At 34.0% G+C, this 20,278-nt stretch overlaps 4 protein-coding genes and 1 long non-coding RNA gene across 6 annotated transcripts; 1 reads left to right on the forward strand and 4 right to left on the reverse strand.

The window, feature by feature from the left end:
- Positions 1-871: 871 nt before the first annotated feature.
- LOC123711788 (myosin-2-like) lies at positions 872-11,542 on the reverse strand. Its single transcript, XM_045664580.1, has 9 exons — positions 10,026-11,542; positions 8,894-9,127; positions 8,333-8,587; positions 7,683-7,886; positions 6,607-6,833; positions 6,167-6,269; positions 3,100-3,238; positions 2,460-2,623; positions 872-1,499 (listed from the first exon to the last, which is right to left on the reverse strand). Exons 1-9 carry the CDS (start codon positions 11,205-11,207, stop codon positions 1,332-1,334), a joined length of 2,676 nt encoding a protein of 891 aa, XP_045520536.1. The 5' UTR covers positions 11,208-11,542; the 3' UTR covers positions 872-1,331.
- A 126-nt stretch (positions 11,543-11,668) lies between these two features.
- Positions 11,669-13,281, reverse strand: LOC123711789 (tigger transposable element-derived protein 4-like). The gene is made up of 2 exons (XM_045664581.1): positions 12,985-13,281; positions 11,669-12,858 (listed from the first exon to the last, which is right to left on the reverse strand). Exons 1-2 carry the CDS (start codon positions 13,189-13,191, stop codon positions 11,716-11,718), a joined length of 1,350 nt encoding a protein of 449 aa, XP_045520537.1. The 5' UTR covers positions 13,192-13,281; the 3' UTR covers positions 11,669-11,715.
- A 332-nt stretch (positions 13,282-13,613) lies between these two features.
- On the reverse strand, positions 13,614-15,885 carry LOC123711919. Of its 2 annotated transcripts, XR_006754021.1 has the most exons (4): positions 15,526-15,885; positions 15,039-15,270; positions 14,649-14,827; positions 13,614-14,518 (listed from the first exon to the last, which is right to left on the reverse strand). It is a non-coding gene; the product is annotated as an uncharacterized LOC123711919 (long non-coding RNA). The 2 variants fall into 2 exon arrangements; XR_006754020.1 differs by having other exon boundaries at positions 15,039-15,885.
- A 245-nt stretch (positions 15,886-16,130) lies between these two features.
- LOC123711733 (trafficking protein particle complex subunit 1) lies at positions 16,131-16,829 on the reverse strand. The gene is made up of 2 exons (XM_045664464.1): positions 16,619-16,829; positions 16,131-16,506 (listed from the first exon to the last, which is right to left on the reverse strand). The coding sequence occupies exons 1-2, from the start codon at positions 16,715-16,717 to the stop codon at positions 16,168-16,170; spliced, it is 438 nt and encodes a 145-aa protein (XP_045520420.1). The 5' UTR covers positions 16,718-16,829; the 3' UTR covers positions 16,131-16,167.
- Positions 16,830-17,017: 188 nt separating this feature from the next.
- On the forward strand, positions 17,018-18,956 carry LOC123711732 (mitochondrial import inner membrane translocase subunit Tim17-B). The gene is made up of 4 exons (XM_045664463.1): positions 17,018-17,182; positions 17,291-17,464; positions 17,713-17,890; positions 18,294-18,956. The coding sequence occupies exons 2-4, from the start codon at positions 17,321-17,323 to the stop codon at positions 18,464-18,466; spliced, it is 495 nt and encodes a 164-aa protein (XP_045520419.1). The 5' UTR covers positions 17,018-17,182; positions 17,291-17,320; the 3' UTR covers positions 18,467-18,956.
- The last annotated feature ends 1,322 nt before the right edge of the window (positions 18,957-20,278 follow it).

The following is a 20,278-nucleotide window of genomic DNA, read 5'->3' on the forward strand; positions in this document are numbered from 1 at the left end:
CCGTAAATATCTCCGTGGTATCTCGAATTATTTGAGCTTTGTAACTCGAACAAAATGTTATTTCCCAACGAAGTTTTGATAATTCATATTTTAAATACTTAGAGTAAAAACTCGAATTTTAAAAAGAAGACTAAATCGTAGTAAAATATAATGACGTCTTACTTGGAATGCCCAGAAATAACAGCAATTAATTCCAAAATGAATACTCGGGTTCGGGGCTTCTAATCCATTTTTCTTTCTAAGTAACACAGCTGTGAACATTGTTTGTTCCTTGTCGACACAGGACACGATTGCTTTTAGCGGAGCTCGTCCGTCAGTACTTATTTTGGCTGTAAATTATTGCAAAGATATCAATCAAGTAACAATTTGTTTAGGAAACGACGGCGTCTCGCTGAGTTTCCTGATTTAGAATAATACGTACTCACCTGCTCCAACAATGTCGGGACCAAATGTACCAACAAGCGTAAATGCTCGTATTCAGAGTCAACGTGCGACAGTGCATGCCACAATGAGTAGCATGCGGCACCTTGTGGCATGCTACAAATAGAAAGCGTTTGCGGCATATGTGGCATGTATACGGCACGGCAACCTAATTTACGCCGTGGCAGCGTCGTGCCTGGATAATTTCAAAAGCATTGTGCTGTTTATGGAGTGTTACTGGTCTATCTACTTGTTCGATCGAGAGGATACACCATAGAATATGCCTGATCAAGTAACTTTAGCAGCTTCTTATTTAGTAGTTTTATTATTTTATCCACATTACTGTTTCTCTACCATCTACAATCGTATCTAATAAAAATATTTTTTGTCAACAAATTAGAAACGATAAGAGGCTTAAATATACTTTGAATTACGAAATAAAAATTTGTCATATTTATCAAAACTTTAATATTACAAACATCATACAAAAAAATGCATTAACTTACACATAAAAATATAACATTTGATATAATATTAAACGTGACAAAATATTAATAATATTGGACATGGGCGGAGTCGTGAGGTTCAAAGATACAAATTCATTTCTAGGACTACATAAAACGACTAACTTTTAAAACGAAGTTATCAATTCAAATCAAAATGTATTTAATATTTAAAAAGAACTTTGTGTTACTTTTAGCGGCTGTTGTCTGTAAAAAATCGCTTTTAATAAGGCCGTTGCATTTAATGCAGATTGATTACAGAATTTTATTTTATTTATTATACTTTCCAGAGACTGACTACCAAACTTCAGTAATGGAAAGACACTAAAAGAAGTTTTCATAAAAAGGTAGATTAATAAAAAATTTTATCCACAAAAATTCTTGACGCTGACATATTACTAAACTTATTTACGACTTCCAAGGTGGTTTGTTAGAGTGTTTTCTATCTTTTTTGTCAAGTCGGTCAATCTTCTCCATTAAATCTGATCGGTTTGCACGATCACTGGTTGGCGGTTCATTCAATTGTCTGTCTCTAGATGGTTCATTCGTGTTGAAATTTGGTGGTTTTGTTAAAAGCTGAAAAATATTTAGTGAAATAAAATAATCTAACTAATATTGTCTTTGGTTAACATAGCTTTTACACATTGAAAGATAACAATTTTTTTAACCGGATTAAAGCTATTATTTTATTGCAAATTATTTGTCTATAATTAATTGACAGTCACAACTATCTGTTAACTCCAAAAGATTCTAACAGATGTCGATATTTTTCGACTGGATTGAGTAAGTAATCAATAGATGGCACTGCTATGGTAAACCGACAAACGTGTCATATACGCTACAATTCAATATCATGATTACGTGTTATTGAGGCTAAAGTATGAATTAAATTTATTTTGTAGTAAACGAAATACCGTGAAATTCAATTATTTCTACTTTTTTTAATTTTTGGTGTTAGCATAGCCAACCACGTGTTACTTAGACCGAAGTGTAAATCAAATTCAAAATATAGTGACGATAATACAGTGAAATTATTCTTTGGAGTCACGGTATTAAGGCTAACTAAAACCACATTAAGGAGAAACGAAGTTCGCGGGGGCAGCAAGTTTACATAATTTTAAATCTATTTTTTTTTTCGACGTTTCGCGTGCGTGGTCACGGTGACTGAAGACAAAAGGAATGTCAAAAGCATCACAGCTGTAGAGAAAGTTGTGTTATCTGTATTTATTTGCCTGGAGTTGGTATCGACTAAAAGACGACTTAGTCTATAGCTAGCTTTAATCCGGTTAAAAAATTGTTTTTTTTTAAATCTAATATTCATTGTTGTTGATACATATTACAATGGCGCTACAACCTTTAGGTCATGGCCTCAGATTTCTATATCTGTTCTGTTATAATTCCTAATAGACAAGTCGGTGATCAGTCTCTTGTGCCTGACACACGCCGTTAGACTTGTGTCTAAAACAAATCGATTTCCTCACGATGTTTTTTGTGATAATTTTGTTGTATTTGGACATTACTGATTGTAAAACTTACCATTTTGACGTAATGTTGGAGTTCCGTATCGCTAAGATCTTCGAAATTGAGGTCCCGCGAGTATGACAGACCGTGCAGTCTGTCATCCCTTAGTAATTTCTCACTCGGCATTGTTAACGGGGGAATCTTGGGTGGGACATACTCTTGCGGGTGTGGGGTACACACTGAAATTTTTCATAATATATAAATAATATCATTATAATAAATTTAATGATACACATGATAAATGATGACATGACGGTAAGTTTTGTAATAAAATAAAGAAATTTCAAGAACAATTGGCAACGTTCACGTATTCAAGAGAAGTAAGATTTATAACACATTATAATACATATGTACAGATACCTTTATACGATAATACATGAAATATATATGCTCAAAATATAGGGAAGACATAACATTGAGTACCGAGTTTTTTACGGCGGCTTTTTCTCTCGGCCTACACCCTCTGCCTTCTTTGCCGTGCAGATTTAATGACGTGGAATAAGTGATACTTGTATCTTATGTTTCATACTAAACATTTTTTTTACTGAGCCGTATTGACTCTGAACTGAGGTCAAGCGTTCTAATCACGGCTGTGGGCAGAAAACCTTCGAAATGTTGCTTGCTTAGCCAAAAACATAAAACAAGAGAAACATACTCGCATCCGTCCTGTCCAACTCTCCCCTATGAGTGGGCAATGTCAATATCCTCAAGGCCTGTCTCCATTGCGCTTCCATCACGCCGTGCAATTGCGACGCCAACTCGCCGCGTTTACGTCGGTAATTGTCCAGCTTGCTCTGAAATAAAGGGTACACTCAAACTAGACTAGCTGCCATGATGTCCTAGGTAGTACTAATTTCACACAACGTTATCCTACGGTATTCTACTATGGGGTCCTACAGAGGTTTAATCCATATTTGTGCTGGAGAAGCGGGGTTTTCGAGGTATTTGTTGTTACCCCAAGTGAGGCGGTACGAAATAAGTTTAAGGAATTATATATATATGACACTATCAGGTCAATATCTTCTTGAAGCCTTGTATGTACAAAATCTAAACAATTAAAAAAAACGGTTGTCTGTAAAGTCGGTTTATTGACGATAGTTGAACGTAACAAAGTCATAAGAAAATACTGATGGAATGGTTGCATTTTTCAAAAGAAAATTTTAATTTTATTTGTTTGATAGATATTTTGTATGGATATAGAGAATAGAAATCACAATTGAATTGATCAGGTTACATTTATTTGTACGCATAAATACAACCGATTGTGGCTCTTTGTCGCTCGTTCCGCGCTCTCGCTTGCACTTCAAGCCTTAAATGGAACGCCTCAGATACGCTACGCGAGGTAACGCCGCATGAGTCATGTTTTTTCGTGCTAGGAGCCGGCTCCATAGAATTATAAGGCGTTGTCACGTCAACAAATGATTTTCACTAGTATATAATACTCGAAAATTCTTATATGGAAATTGTATTCATTTTTACAACAAACTCCCAAGCGAAATCAGATAATTATCACTAAATAAATTCAAAGCTCTAGTTAAACGTAACTGAATCAAAAAAGTTTTTTCTAAATTTAACGAATATTTCAATGATCCTAATCCGTGGGATTGATTTGCTCTAGTTCAAACAATTCGTATGACTCAATACTTGGCGATTAAAAAGAGTGGCGGAGAGTTTCTCGAAAGTTCTCTTGCCCGCTTGCCCCTATCTTGCGAACTGGTAGTCAATGTAAATTTAGAATCAATTTAACATCTTTTCTGTTGACGTTCATAAGTGTACTTGTAGGGACACGTGTAAGCATGAATGTGTCGAGTAAGCGTTTTGATGTATGATAGAGAAGTATGAACTAGCGATCAGTAGTTACTGCGCACTGCGATCGCGTGTGGACGTGGATTAGTATTGGGGAAAATATAAATTACAGTATTGAGTACCGAAGCCCTTTTATTAATCTGCGTATCCACAAGTAATTCCCATCCACAGTTAGGATAACGTATTATAGAACACAGTTACGTTACAGTGGTGACCCCGACTTTGAAACGTGAACCTTCAAAATAACTTTAAGTGAGACATTAAAAACTGTGGATTGGTATAAAATTAGTGCTGTTTTAAAAAGTGTAAAAGTAAAAGGACAATTTTCCATAATGTTCCAACCGGATCAGCAAAATCTCCAGCAACAACAACCCCTACCCCTGCCAAAACAAACCAGTGAAAAAAGACATTTTACGGCGTCAGAAGACAACATTGCCACGCAATCGACTAACTTGGCAGCAATTACAATATCTTCACGCATACCGGAATTTTGGACTGAGATGCCAAGACTATGGTTTGCGCAGCTGGAAAGTATTTTGGCTCCACAAAAACAAGGAGACGAGGCAAAATTTAATCTGGTGGTGGCTAAAGTTGGACGTGAGGTACTACAACAAGTCAGCGATTTATTGTTGCAACCTCCTGAAAGTAACAAATACCAGGCATTAAAAGAACGTTTATCACAAGTTTACGAAGAAAGTGCTGAACGGCAGTTTCAAAAATTAGTCAGTGAGATGGAGCTCGGGACTCAAAAACCATCTCAACTGCTCCGACGAATGAAAGAATTAGGCAAAAATGCACAAACGTCGGAGCAGAACCTCCGAAACCTATGGATTTCAAGGTTGCCGACGGCTGTGCGGACTGTTCTCACGGTTAGCCATAACCAAAATCTAGAGAATTTGGCCAGGATTGCGGATAAAATAATGGAGAATATAGCTGTCGGCGAGGTAGCAGCGGTAAGCTCCAGCACCGGTGGTAGCGAGCCTATGATAGAGATTATGTCACAAATGCGGAAATTAAATTTAGAAGATTTGTTTTATTAGATTTGTTTACCTATATGAATAAAGTTTTTTTAGTTGAATAATTATTTCCGACGATATATTTTGCTTATTGGTTTAGTTCAGTTTTTAATTAGCGCCATATAATTGTTCTAAAATGAAAAATGAACTCATACATATTATATAAGTATTAATGAGGAATAACTGGTAAAAATGCCGCCAACGCACTTGCGAGCCTTCTGGCAATGTGAGTCTCCATGGGCAGCGGTATCACTCAACATAGAACATAGAACAAAATCCTAATGTCTTTACAGATATCCTTTAACTAAAATAATAATATTGTGATATTATTAATATTACAAATTATACAAATATAATTCGGCCATTATGGGTAATCCATGAGAGTAATCCTATTAGATCAGCTGCCGGATCGTGTATAAATTCGTGTGTATTTATTAAATTGTATCATTTACACACACATTAATGTTTTAACATGTTATTAATTAACCATTACTTTTCAATATACGTCAAAATAAAATAAATATTTTATCTTATACAAATAAGTATTATAGTAACTTAGAGCGTAGACAACTCAGTCTAAATGTTGTCAATTGAGGGAGCGTTCAAGTATTACGTAACGAATTTTTGTATTTTTGTAAAACGTTACGATGCGGGGCGGGGATTGAATTACGCGTTATTGTTAATATTATTCTCCACTTTCCAGTACTTTACACCACATAATGTTAAGTTTTAGGTATAAAGAGTCACTGGGGTTGGTCACGAAACAATTTACTATTGGAATCAGAAACGTAACGGCGCGTTTCATGTGGGAGGGGGTTAAGAATCTCCAAAAATTGCGTGACGTAATACTTGAACGCTCCCAAACCTGTGCGCGCGAATTACGCCTACTATTAATTATACCTCAAGCAAGCCGATCTTCTCATGCGCCTGCGCAAGCTGCAGCCGACAAAGCTTGATTTCCTCCCGCTGCTTCTCTTCAAGCACGTTTATCTCTAAACGATGTCTGGAAATGAAAGTATTTTTCTTATATTTATTTATTAAGTAATAAGCTTTAATACAGAAATTCACTACAATTAAATAAAAAGGAGTAATCTCTTCCTGGCAACCAGTGTGAGTAAGAAAAAAATATCTGTTTTATTAGCGAACGTTATCGTAAAAATATTTTATAATATTTTATAAAAAATAAAATCTTATTTTATTTTTAACGTCCGTAACTTTTACGCCCAATTTCTCGGATTCGATTCCCGATCGGACCTACACTTTTGAAGGAGAACTTTAAAAAAGCATTTATATATATTCAAGTTTAATGTCAAACTGGAGTATGTTCGATATATACTTACTGTTCTTCTATCCGAGCGATTTGTTTATTGAAGCTATCGACAATTCCATGTTCTTTACTTTTTGCAGCACTATCCATATCCCTTTCAGCCATTTCCAGCTGTCGTTGGAACTCCTGCAATTTGCCTAAAACGGCTTCTTCCAGCTGCTGTTGGTAATGATTCTTTAGCTCTGTCTTCTGCAGTTCTAAATGTTTGCGGAGGGATTTCGTCTCGTTGTCAAGGGTATCCTGGAATTGTATTTTTAATCTCTAATAGCCAAGATATCTGATTTAAAAAAAATGTAGCAACAATTCTTGGTCTAGATCTTCTCTGTTTTGTGATTGCGTTTTAATAGGCAAGTAGGTGATCAACCTTCTGCGCCTGACACATCGATTTATAAGTCTAAGAGTTTTCCTTGAAGCAAGTGATAATTCCGGACAAAGAAAAAACTTAGGTCTGAGCCTCAGATTTCTGTATCTGTTTCATGATAATTTGTTAATCTAATAGGCAAGTAGGTGATCAGCCTTCTGTGCCTGACACACACCGTCGACTTTTTGAGTCTAAGGCAAGCAGGTTTCCTTCACCATTCGAGCGAATGTTATATGCGCACTTATAAAGAGTCCATCGGTGCACAGCCAGGGATCGAACCTACGACCTCAGGGATGGGAGTCGCACGCTGAAGCCACTAGGCCAACACTGCTCGCTGTTTATTATATATTTCTATATAAATAAAAATATACAAAACCAATTAGCATGTTTTTGACAAACAGGGGTCACAGTCAACTCACTACTAAGAATTAATAAGCAACAAATATATGAGAGATACATTTTTGCAAAACTAACACTCCCAGTAGTAGAGAATAAAGAACGAAAAATGTATGTAAAATGTATGTGTGTGTGAATTAAATTTTAAATCAAAAATGGAAAGTAATGAAAACTACAATAAAGCGTACATATTTAGCATATTTGTAAATAAAGACTATGTATAGAAATGTATTAGGCCCTAATAATTAGGGGATAATCGAAGTCTCTCAATTGAACCCTTAAAATCATGGGGCCAAATCTGTTAAAGAGTTGTAGCTCCACATAATACTTACACATTTCCTCAACAATTCACTTAGTTGATTTTGACTATCACACAGCTGTCGTTCCAATATGTTACATCTCGATCTCTCCTCATTAACTTTTTCTTTTACAACATCTCTTTCTTGCTCAACTAAATTTTTAGTCTCTTCTAAAGCTCGGAGTTTCTGGTTCAATTCATTAAGTCTAATCTTTGTTAATTCATGCTCATGTTTTTCCTGAAATTAATTTAATTAAACATAATAAACAGTTTAAATAAAACTACTGCCCAAGTCAAGGCTGTACATTTTGCTGAGACTTTCTTGTTGTTTAAGCATGGCGATCATAGTACCTAAATCGTCGTAGTTATGCCTCGAAATTACAGCCAGAATAGGGCACTCTTTATTAATTCATTTAATTATCATAAATGAATTCTTTGTTGTATGTGTATTTAAAGTATGCAAATGACGCTGGGCCATACTGTAAGAGTCTTAACACATATTGATTACATTATTCAAAATAATTACTTGGTCTATGCTTGAAATTCAGCAAAAGACTGTGCCTAATTGTTCAGCTTTACTGTGATTGCCTACAAGAGATCGGTTTAAAGAGCTGCCCATTGCAATTTAAATATTCTCTTGGTTTAAATTTCTAATGCAACAAAGTGATAAATAAATGTAAATACCTTTTCAACCGCCTCTTCAAGATTCTTTACACAGTCAGTAGACTGTTTATTCAACCTCATTACCATTTCATAATTCTCCTTAAACACATCAATCTCTCTGTCTTTGTTCTTTACCACCTCATCCTTACTTGCAAGTCTTTTCTCTAAGCATTCTTGCATTTCCTTCTTTTCAGCTGACAGTTGTTTACATTTCTCTTGATAGTCATGAGCGAAATTCAAAGCTTTGTACAGTTCTGATTCAAAATGACTTGTTTTCTAAAAAAAATCAATCAATTAGCTTATTTTGAATTATTTTAATTTATTAATTCATTAAAAGCTCTATCATTTTTAAGTTACATGATTGCAGTGTATGTATTACTTGTATAACATATCAAAAGTAAATTGATGGGTTCATGCTGTCCCCCTGATTCATAAAAGAAATCAGTCTAATCTAATCAAATGGTTCAGCCATTTGAACTAATATTCTCGTTTCGTTTTATTTTAGTGTTAATTAAATTTTAGAGGAAGAGATGAAAACATACTTGAGTTAAAAGAGTGCAATAGAGTTAAGAGGAATAATACCTTCTGAGCATCTTCAGCTACCAACTTAAAGTTATCTACTTCCCGCATCATTTTCTCAAGAGCACTTCGATGTCTCTCTTCTGCTTTATCTAGGCTACATGTGAGTTTTAACCAGGATTCTCGTAACTTTGATATTGCACCATCCTTGGCTTTATCGACTTTGATAGCCACAGCCAATTTTTCTTGTTGCTCTAACATTTTTCTTTGCAATTGTTGAATCATGACTTCACAGTGCTAAAAGAATTAAGTAAATAACATTAAGAAAAGCCTTTTCTTTGAATTCTCCTATCACAAAATAACAATAAAATCATAATTCCAAAATAGGAATTTATCACGAGCACCAAAAAATCTTGGAAATTGAATTATAACATACTATTATTATGATGTTGATACCAACTTACATTTTTCTTTCATGTACATATAAAATAACCATTTAAGTTAACTTTTTAGATTTGAGAGTGTAGAGTTTTTGATAGTTACTATAACTACTATTTTATTATTAAAGCAATTTTAAAAAATCATGGAAATTCATATGTATAAATTATCCTTCTGCTTGCAAATCCCTCCAAGACCAATTATGAAGCATTCAGCTTTAAAAAAATTGTAGACCACAAGAATAGTGTCAGCAACACATTAAGGAAATGTACTTTTGATTTTTGGTAGGATTCAAGCAAACATCGGGTTGGGTAGATACCAAGGATGTTGGTTTACTTGGACTAAATCCAGAAGGTACTAGAGAAGGGACAAGTTAAAAGTAGCCATAACCAAAGTGCATGCATAGTGAATGCCAAGATGTTGGATGAAATACGAGAGGTATGTCAGGACCAAGCAAGTGGAGGTGTTTATTTTAAAAGATGTAAAGAAATAGCTACTTGTTTTTGAAAAAACTTCTGATATAATTCACTTTTTTCATGGTAAGACCATCAATTCTTACAACTAATTCGTTTTCATATGATTTTATATTGTTTTATTATTATTTTACTGCACTGGAACAGTAGAATGCCAGTTTGTGAAATAAATACCTTGTCTGTTTCACTAATAACATCACATTGCAAGTGTATTAGTAATCCTTCAAATGAAATGAATTGTTGGTATCACAGGAATGCTGTTATATACTATAAAAGAAACATACCTCTCGTTTCAAACGTTCTTCTTCTAATTTTATGTTGTCTAATCGTTCCCCTTTTTCAATTTTCTCTCCCCATAGTTCACTTAAGCTTAATAAATCTGTATCTATAGAATCTAAATTAATCTTCAATTGTTCCCTATTTTCATAGTCGAAAGGCCTTAATTGTGGCATTTTCAAATCTTCTTTCTTTACACCACCATCTTCAGTGGATGTCTGATATTCTTTACTGTAATTTTGAGACTTATAATGCTCTAAAACTTTTGATGCTCTATCATATATTTTGGTGGTTGATGGTTTGAATTCAGAGTAACTTATGGACTGTGAACGTTTTGGTGTAGATGTTGGTTGGATGTCCTTGTCAGAGAAATTTAGTTTACGAATGGTAGGTGACCGTTCATGCTTTTCCATGTGATTTGCTTCATCTTGTAATTTACCTTTAGCAGCAGACAAATCATTGGTATTACCTTTAACTAAATATATATACTTATGTAAAATATTAGGAGGAACTGTTCTCTCACTGTTCAATGACAAATCTATGTTATTTTTTAGATCATATTTGTTAGTCATATAGTCACTTGTTGCTCCTATCACATTTTCAGAAATTGTTTCCTCAGGCTTTATTCTAGTTTCTGGTGTTTCATAGGACTCAACTTTGGTGAGAAATTCGTCAATCTCGTTTAGCAATAACTTGTCATTCTTCTTATTTGGAGTGGATACTATACTGCTTATATCACCATCCATACTTTGAGTATCATTTGGTTGTTCGAAGCTTTTATATTCAAATCTTAAGTTTGTGTCCTTTCCAGTATCAATAGTGTCAAGACTCGTCAGTGAATTTTTTGTTGGTTTGCCGTTTTTAATAACCTTACGTCTTCGACGTCGCGGAAATGTAAAACATTTTCTATCAATACTATGTTTTTCGAAACTATCAGAGTCCCACGTCTTTCTTCTTAGTGAATTGATACTTAAGGTAGTGGTAGAATCTAGCTCTAAGTTTTCCAACCTAGACTCAAGAGAATGCACTTGATTGACTAGTCTTCCTAGAACATGAGCAGTGCATGAAACCGGTTTGTGTACGACTGTACGCGATGACTCTAGCAAAGAGTTTTCTGAGTCAGAACTTTGTACGAGGAAGAATTTTGGTGGTATTTTAACAAGAAGGTCAGTATCGTCGGTTTCACTCATTACAGCATATTTTAAAAACACTTAATCGTACAGCTAAAGCCATAATAAACAAAAATATTATAATAATAGTTATTTAGTATGTAAGCATTGCTTGTTAACATGGGCAGTAATTGGTTATAGGATTGAAATTTGTAAATAATAAGTAGGTACACGTTTCTTTGTTACAAGTTTCGAAACACCGAAAAATTCGTTCCGACTTCGGAGTTCGGAGGTTATTGACCGGCTATTGGCTAACGGGCAACCGTTTTGACATTTCGTCGTAAATATTTACTTCTATAATCCATTCTTTAATTTAAAACGTAGACTAAGAACTAATGCACAGATGCACCTTTACTTATTAACGCCCTCCATTTTATTATATATACAGTAAAGCCCGCTTAAGACGATTTCTCAGGGACACTACCAAAAATGCGTCTTAAACGAGAAAGCGTATTATGCGGGATAGGAAAAATAATACGTACTACATATTATTATGTATGTTCTAATTTTGGTATATATAGGTATTAAATTATAAATTATATAAAATTTTGGTTTGACAGAAATTTTTTGATGCATTAGCAATTAAAAGATTTTCTACATAATTCAACTTCTGCAGTGCGTCTTCGCTTTGATCCAAAGAAGCTACATATCGTCTTAAATCATTAACAGCTGATAATGCCTGGGCGTTTGATAAAACCGGAGTTGACTCATCTTCGTGTTCATCATTATCACTTAGAGCGTCGTTTTGTGTGTTATTCACATATCTATTCTCAATAAGATCTTCAATTGATTGAATTTCGTACGGTGCTACATTGTCATCAATGGAAGAATATCCAGGAAAACCCTGCAGTATTTCGGGTTCTTCTTCTTTCAACACGACATCAACCACGTTATTTCTAAAACCTGCTTTCTTGAAGCAATTTTGAATGGTTTCAGGCTTAATTGCTTCCCATGCCGCTGCAATGTTTAGAATAGCATCATGCACAGTGAAGGGTCGTTTGCTGTCAGGGTCTTCCATTTCTTGAAGATAGCGATGTATCAGTCTTGTCCTGTAACCTTGCTTTAGGACCTTTATAATTCCCTGATTCATCGGTTGTAATTTGCTTGTCGCATTTGGAGGTAAGTAAACAAGCTTGATATTCTTAAGTTTAACACTTTTAGGGTGAGCGGGGCAGTTATCAATGAATAGAATTATGCGTCTACATTTAATCTGGAAGTGATCATCTACAGCTTTTAACCAGTCAATGAACCGAATGCTGGTCATCCATGCTCGAGATTGTGCATCATATGTTACGGGGAGCGATTTTACATTTTTGAAACAACGCGGATTTTTTGCTTTGCCAATCACTAGCAAAGGTAACTTTTCTGACCCATCAGAATTGGCACAGGACAGGACAGTAAGTCTCTCTTTACTTACTATACCACCATGGCAAGTTTCTCCCTTGAAAACGTACGATTTATCTGGCATCAATTTAAAAAATAAACCAAACTCATCTGCGTTAAAAATGTCTCGCGGTTTGTAATGTTGCAACAATTCGGGAAGTATTGCCATCCATGTATCAACATCTTGTTGTGCCACTTTCTCCGATTCCCCACTGATTTGACGGTACACAATGCCGTTGCGATTTTTAAAACGATCTATCCAGCCATTTGAAGCGTTAAAATCAGTGATCTGTAAGAGTTCAGCAATTTTACGCGCTTTCTCGAATATTATGTGGCCACTTATGGGCAGTTTTAAAGCTCGTGCTTGATGAATCCATTCCACTAAAACTTTTTCCAATTTTTCAAACTTTCCTACCTTTTGCTTTTTTCTATGCACACCTCCCAATCTGTATTTTTCTTTAATACCTTCTCTATTCTTTAAAATGGTACGTAACGTAGAAACTGGTAAATGAAGCTCAGCCGCTAACTGAGTTTGATTTGTTGTTTGTGATTTTGTATCGAAAACTTTCAATATCTCAATTTTTTCTTGAAGTGACAAGGCCTTTCGCTTAATCGTAGTCATATTGCAACAAACAAATGATGCACTATTACAAAATAATCTGAGCGCGGGCGCGACACAACATGTCAAGTGAACAAATGACGATCGGCAAACATGCGGGCGGGGGGCCTCTCGGGGCTCGGTTAGATCTCTCGGCTCGGGCTCGGGTGTATTAAACGGGATGACGAATCGTATTAAGCGTTAAGAAACGTATGAAAATATGTCTCAAGTTGCAAGACTAGTGTAAAGTAGCGTATTATGCGAGAAATCGTATTAAGCGTGATCGTATTAAACGGGTTGTACTGTACATAGTCAGTAATTAACAAAATAGATTCGGTTTCTTACCTATGATATTGGCGTTTTGTATGGGAGGAAAAAACTATTTTTTTAAAATAGAATATATTTAATTAATCAAAGATTGTACCAATGCTGCTATCGATGCACTTTAGTTATCTTAAAGGTAGTTTATTGATCCATTTACTAAAGAAAACAATCTGACTGGAATAAAATAAATCTTTGAAGGCGGTTTCGACTGTCCCATCAAGGTTGAATTTCTTATTTTGCAAGAAGTTATCCAAATTTCGAAAAAAAAAATGGTAATCTGTTGGAGCAAGGTCCGAGGTGTACGGTGAATGGCTGAGAAGACATTCCAATTGAATATGTGGTCTAGCGTTGTCGAGGAGCAGTAGTCCATCTTGGTTTTCAGTTCCTGACAATAGACATCTGCCAAAATCGTCTGGCCAGATTTAAATGAACGACCCCGGCACTAGTCCACCAAATACTTCTTAGTAACTTTTTGGGGGTAATTTAAGCTTGGTGCACAATTTGGCTGGTTCGGCTGGGTTGGTCGGCTTGGTTCAGCCGTTGCGATGAGCGCTTCCGGTTATCGTACAGGATCCACTTTCATCATAGGCAACGATTCGATCCCCTTATTAAATTCCCGATTAAAATCCCTTCATTATTGTGGTTAAGTAATGTAACGCAGCACTCGACGCGCGTGCAAGTGGATTAATACGGATTTGTCACCAACACCGCAGCCAGCAGGTAATTCAGACGTAGTTTGCTTGATAGATCCGCTCCCACAATATTTTATTTCTTCGTTATCAACTTTGGTCTCCGGCCGTCCACGGAGCTTGTTCTGCAGGTCGAAATTTCCCTAACAAAAGCGTTGGAATGAAAAACGCACTGTTCTGTTTCTTTGGTGACACCGCCGCCATTAACATCGTGTGCAATCGTGCGTTCTCGCCCGCAAATGGACTAAAACATTAAAGCTGATCATATAATGACCCCGGCATAACATGCATTTTAGCCTCGAAAAGTTGTTGTTCTGGGAAAGAATAATCGTCATCACCTGAAAACAATGACTTTATTAGAACGTCAAATTAACATTACTGATATCGAAAGTAAGAGCAGAAAAGTAAGAGAGCGCATCCATTACTTTCAAAACAACTCAGTCGAAATAATAAATTATATATAGATACCGGCAAACATCTTGAACAAATGTCCTTGCGATTTTTATCACGTATCATGATTCGTATCACGGGTGGGGGGAGGAGGGTGACGTATCGATCGCGTTATTGGTAAATCAGTTGTAACCACGTGGGTGATGCGCAACCTTTCCCTCACTCCCTTGTTTAATGCTCAAGAAGTTTGCTGGTATCTGTAAAACACAATATCAAATTAAAATGAGAGCGCATCTATTATTTCATTCATTTCACATAGCAACAGTATATATGTATATATAAATTACACAAAGCAAGAACAAATACATTACTATTATAGGACTCCCACAGGTTCCGCATCAAAGAAATAAATAAACACATGACAGACAGAACAAATATAATTTCATTATGATTAATAAAAAGTCTTACTCTTAAATAATGTGCCCACACATCAGAGGTTCACTTGAGAACCAGTCACCACCACTCATATCAAACCAATCAAGCCAATTAAAAAATATTTTTGTATAGTAATGTTCAAAGTGAGCAAGTCCTGGAGTAATTTTTGAGTCTCAGAGTCAGGCGATATCCCAGTGCAATTAAGAGGCTTTTCTGTATAAATATTAACAGGGATTTGACTCAAGTAATCAGTCTCCTTCCTGTACTGAAAATTATAACCCAGTAAATATATCCATCAACGAGTCTCTCATTTTCAGAACATTACAATCGGTTACAAACTAATAAATTATGACTAAAATGTTATCATGCACTAACGTTACCTACTCGTACGAGCGATATAGAAATTCGGACTTGACTAAATGACTCGACCTTGCGAACTTTAATAAAATAAGCAACTCTAGTCTCTTATTAATCTCACCACGTGTCTGCCCCCTCAATAATATATAGTTTGCTGATATACCTACGACCGGCAGGTTGGCTAATCCATACGACATCCTTTTGTACTCATAATGTCCTTCAGGTGTAACAAATCTTATGCCCCGTATGATTACTGCAACCATCAATTCATCGCTATTGCCATGTACGGCACGAAAGCGTTATAAGGAACGTCTAGCGTATTCCGCAAAATATTTGGTGTCTCATTTTGGGCAGTGATTTCAATTTCCTTCAAATCAAAACTTAATAAACAAAACCTTACATATTTACCAACAAGATATAAGGAATTCCATTTTCATATTCAAGTTAAAAGTGGTTGTTTAAAATGATTACTTTAATAATAATGGTATAAAAGCAATAGTTAAAATGGTGTCTTTACCTACAAATAAGTTCTTATATGTTTTATTAATGTATAAAATTTGTTAGAAAAAGTCCATCTTAATTTTACTAAAGATGTATTTTTCATAAATTGTATAATTAATCATAAACTTATCTCATAGCTTTTTTATATATTTTTACTTTAATGAAACAGCATTTTTATTTACAAGTATAATGATATTTACATACATTGATATAATAATATTAATTATATTTATGGAATCTTTTATATTCTTACACAAAACACAAATACATAACTTCTACAATTTAATATGTGTATTATTTAATTTCAAGAAGCACGTGCAGCTGTCAATGGTGCCTGTTTGATGAATAAATCTAACTTATTCTTAAATAATTCACTATTAATTGGTTCTCCTATACCACATAGCGGGTTTCTAATTACATACTTAACATAAATATCTGAATAAATCTTTTTCAACAGTTCTCGAATTCCTTGAGCTTGATTATCTGTGTTTACAACAAATTTTATTCCTGATGGAGTCTCCAAACAATGCAGGGTGTATTTGGATGTTTTATAGTTAAGAAATCCTTCCCTTGGGTCTAAAGGAGAAATTTTAGTGACAAATGACTTTATTGAAAATAACATTCCATACATTAGTTTTCCTTCCTGAAAAAGTCATACTATTATATTTTATAAAGTAAAATATTTTTAAAAACAATAGGTATTAAGTGGATAGTTGAGTTTTAAAGGATTACAAGTGAATTTGCTGTCAGCATACCTCCTCTCTCGACATGCCCGATTGTTTGGTTCGATTCCATTCTCCGTAGTATAAAAGGGTTCCATAACGATCGAATATATACATGTTATAGATAGTCATATCTGCTTTGTATTACGTTAAATTGGAATAAATTTATAAATGGTATAAATTTAAGACTAACCCCAAACATCTATTTATATTTCGAGATTCATGTTTTGTTAATAACACAGACTACACACCAGAGGCACAGACCCTTCACAATCCATTAGGTCAAATGAAGTTGAGAATAAAGATAACTAACGCATAATAGATATTATTAACCACTATTTACAATGTAGTAAGTCATCTTGACTAAACCCCGTGATATGTGAACCTGTACGATAGATTTTTAATGGTTTTTGACATCACACAGATAATAGAATAGAGTGAAGACTAGAGAGACTAGTGAGTACTGTAGTGTACTTAGGTAGTGCCATTATAAAATATTTAGTTAGGAAACGTGAAAATTGGTAAAAAAAATTAATACTTTAATGGTGACATTGAAATACTAGACAATAAAAAGAGAACATTTTGTTTTCTTTTAATGTAAGTAAAGTGTATTTAAAAAAAAATTACCAATTCTTTTAATTGATATTTAAACTTTTAAGGTTAGTATTACAAAATTATTGTCAATATTCACGGCCCCTATTTCAGTGTACCCAACTATAAATACAGAACATAATAATGGATGAATATTCGAGAGAGCCCTGTCCTTGGAGGATCCTGGATGATTCTGGTGGTGCTTTTCTGATGGGCGCGATAGGCGGTGGAATATTTCACTCTATTAAGGGCTTCAGAAATGCTCCTGTGGGATTTAGCAGGAAAATGGTACATGTTAACACATCAATTTATTTTCTAAACTGTTTGTTTACATACATTTCTGATATACCTATACTGATTGCATTTCTCATGTCTTACCTACATAGTCGTTTTTAAAATGGTATATTACTATCAAAAAGTAGAAATTTTTTTAACCACAAATTATCCAAATTTAAAGTGAACTGTAGCCTGTAGGTGTCATATTATCTGATATATATATATATGTTATACTCTGCTCATTAATATGCTTCTTTTAGTTGGGAAGTTTAGCAGCCATGAAAGAAAGATCACCTATAGTAGGTGGCAACTTTGCTGTTTGGGGTGGAATGTTTTCAACAATTGATTGCTCTTTGGTGTATTTACGACAAAAGGAGGATCCATGGAATTCTATAATGAGTGGGGCTCTTACTGGTGGCATCTTGGCGGCTAGAAATGGTAAGACTTGCTATTAAAGATTAACTTAAAATATGTTTCTATGCAGATTTTAAATAAAAATTAATTTCTTCAACATAGTTAAGTTTATCCTTTCATCTGTAATATGCTTACTAAGTCAACCTAACTAAAAGTTAAAGCTTGTTTTAATTGATTTTAAAGAAGTTAACAAGCAATAATTGAGATAAAATATGAAATCAGCACTACAAGAAAAGGACCCTTACGTAGCTTTAGCTTTATTTACGTCATTTACATTATGATACTTGAGTATACTTGGTAAACAATATTGACTCATATTTTATAACCTTATTCTACATTCTATTGACCCAAGGTAATATTTTCTTTCAATAACATAAATATATTATTGTTTGATGATGATTGTGTAAAAATTTAAACATAACTTCAGGTGTTCCAGCAATGGCAGGTAGTGCATTAGTTGGTGGAATTCTTCTTGCATTGATTGAAGGAATTGGTATAATGTTCACAAGAATATCAGCTGAGCAGTTCAAGCCACAACAACCAATATTTGAAGACCCTTCTGTGTTAGGACAAAGTCAAGGCCCAAGTTCATTTCAATAACTTAGTCAAATATTTTATATTAAACAAATGTATGCAGGTACAAATGTTGATCTGAATTGTTTTTATAGTTTCATCTTTCTTGCCAGATTAAAAAAGTTTAAAGTGTTCTTGTAGTAAAATACTGTATTCTGGTCTTAAATACACCTTTTTTATATAACTAAACAGTTCAATATTGTTGTCCCTGTTTTTTTTTAATTGTGTGCATCTGTGATATTATCAGTTATTAGTATAACTGACATTAAAATTCACTTAAATCTATCCCCCATTATTTAGTAAATATATAAATTCTCATAGTTTTATATCCACACTAAATTCAACTAAGTTATTTGTTCCCATGTAGTTGAGTTTCGAAAATTGATAAAGATGGTATAAAGACTTATGCTTCCAGTCTTAATATTTCATGCTTATTAATTTTCATGTTGTTAATATTTATTATTTGGATTTAGAAATATGAGATGATACTTAGATAAATATAAAATTAAATTACCAATTGTTTTATCTTATTTCTTGACTTTTTGTATTTTTAATACTTTAGAACCCCATAAGAGTAAATTTACAGTTTATTTTTTTTCTCTCATTTTTGGTTTGTGAATCCTTCACAGACAGTTACAATAATTAATAATTACTCTCACCATATTAACTTATGTTTAAATCAAAATTTTAAAATGTGTGTGCTAGTTGTTAATTTTGTTCATGTTTTATTCTCTTTAATCTGGGTACAATATTATAAGTTGAGTTATCCAAAGCTAATAACATCAAATGATTACAGTACAGTTTTAGCATGAATAATTAAATGAGTGGTTACAAAGAGAAGCAGTACCTGTTGTAACAAGAATACATAATAGGTGAACAAGAAAAGTACCAAACAATATATGTACTGCATTCTGATTGGGAGAAAATATTGACATAATTGTCACAAGAGCTGATGTTTTAGGCAGTTTGATGGTTAAGAGTTTAAATTGTAAATAAATAATAAGCAATTTTACATTTATTTTTCACTGAGTATTATGGTGTTGATGGAAATTGACATTTGTTTTAAAATTTACTACTTTTTTCTTCATGCCAACAAAAAATATTTAAGTCGGACAATTGAATCTATATCCAATATTACCATTATATTTATGCAAATAAGAAAAATGAAACTGAAAAATATGCTGTGCCTATATGAGAGTTTTTATTTAATAGAAAATGGTTTGAATAAGTATAGTATAATAGTATTTTTTTAATGGATTAAACTTAACTATTTCATGCCATGTATAAGCTCTCATCAGATTTTTATTTTCATTGGGATAGGTAAACATGAATTAAAATGGATACTAATGAACAAAACTATTTTGTTTTGGTATATATTTGCTGATTTTTGTTAATACTATATAACCTTCCACAGGCAGCAATCTTAGATAAAAATAGTTTAAAGCTGCAAGGTCTTTGCTTTACTCTGAGTTGCGTGCTCACCCATTTTCCTTATTTCTTTAATAACAAGTGCAAGTTTATCTGGATTAACGCCTAGTTCACAGAGTTGAATACATATAGTAAGAGTTTCTGCATCTAACCCAGTGTTGAGGAGTTGTGAAACTTGATAAAGCATCTGAAAGGCTTCTCGGGCTTGACCAATCTGAGCATTTTTTTCTGAAGTCATCTTATTTTAAAATATGGGATTTTGAAAATGATGATTTTTAATTACTGTTGAAGAATGTAAATTTCAAACAGCACTTCCACTTTTGACCACAAAAAATAACAACACAATCCACAGAGCATGTCATGTCAATAATTAGCAGTTAGCACAGATGTAACCGTAGAATAGAAATAAGG

The sequence above is a fragment of the Pieris brassicae genome, chromosome 7, assembly GCF_905147105.1.
Source record: "Pieris brassicae chromosome 7, ilPieBrab1.1, whole genome shotgun sequence".
Taxonomy (NCBI): Eukaryota; Metazoa; Arthropoda; class Insecta; order Lepidoptera; family Pieridae; genus Pieris; species Pieris brassicae.

Coding starts and splice junctions, on each gene's coding strand:
- LOC123711788 (XM_045664580.1), bottom strand. CDS start 11,207: ATGAGTGAAACCGACGATACTGACCTTCTTGTTAAAATACCACCAAAA. Junction 9,128..10,025: donor AAGAACGTTTGAAACGAGAG/GTATGTTTCTTT, acceptor TAATTCTTTTAG/CACTGTGAAGTCATGATTCA. Junction 8,588..8,893: donor TAGCTGAAGATGCTCAGAAG/GTATTATTCCTC, acceptor GATTTTTTTTAG/AAAACAAGTCATTTTGAATC.
- LOC123711789 (XM_045664581.1), bottom strand. CDS start 13,191: ATGACTACGATTAAGCGAAAGGCCTTGTCACTTCAAGAAAAAATTGAG. Junction 12,859..12,984: donor TGCATAGAAAAAAGCAAAAG/GTAGGAAAGTTT, acceptor GAACTCTTACAG/ATCACTGATTTTAACGCTTC.
- LOC123711733 (XM_045664464.1), bottom strand. CDS start 16,717: ATGACTATCTATAACATGTATATATTCGATCGTTATGGAACCCTTTTA. Junction 16,507..16,618: donor CGGGCATGTCGAGAGAGGAG/GTATGCTGACAG, acceptor TGACTTTTTCAG/GAAGGAAAACTAATGTATGG.
- LOC123711732 (XM_045664463.1), top strand. CDS start 17,321: ATGGATGAATATTCGAGAGAGCCCTGTCCTTGGAGGATCCTGGATGAT. Junction 17,465..17,712: donor TGGGATTTAGCAGGAAAATG/GTACATGTTAAC, acceptor TGCTTCTTTTAG/TTGGGAAGTTTAGCAGCCAT. Junction 17,891..18,293: donor CATCTTGGCGGCTAGAAATG/GTAAGACTTGCT, acceptor ACATAACTTCAG/GTGTTCCAGCAATGGCAGGT.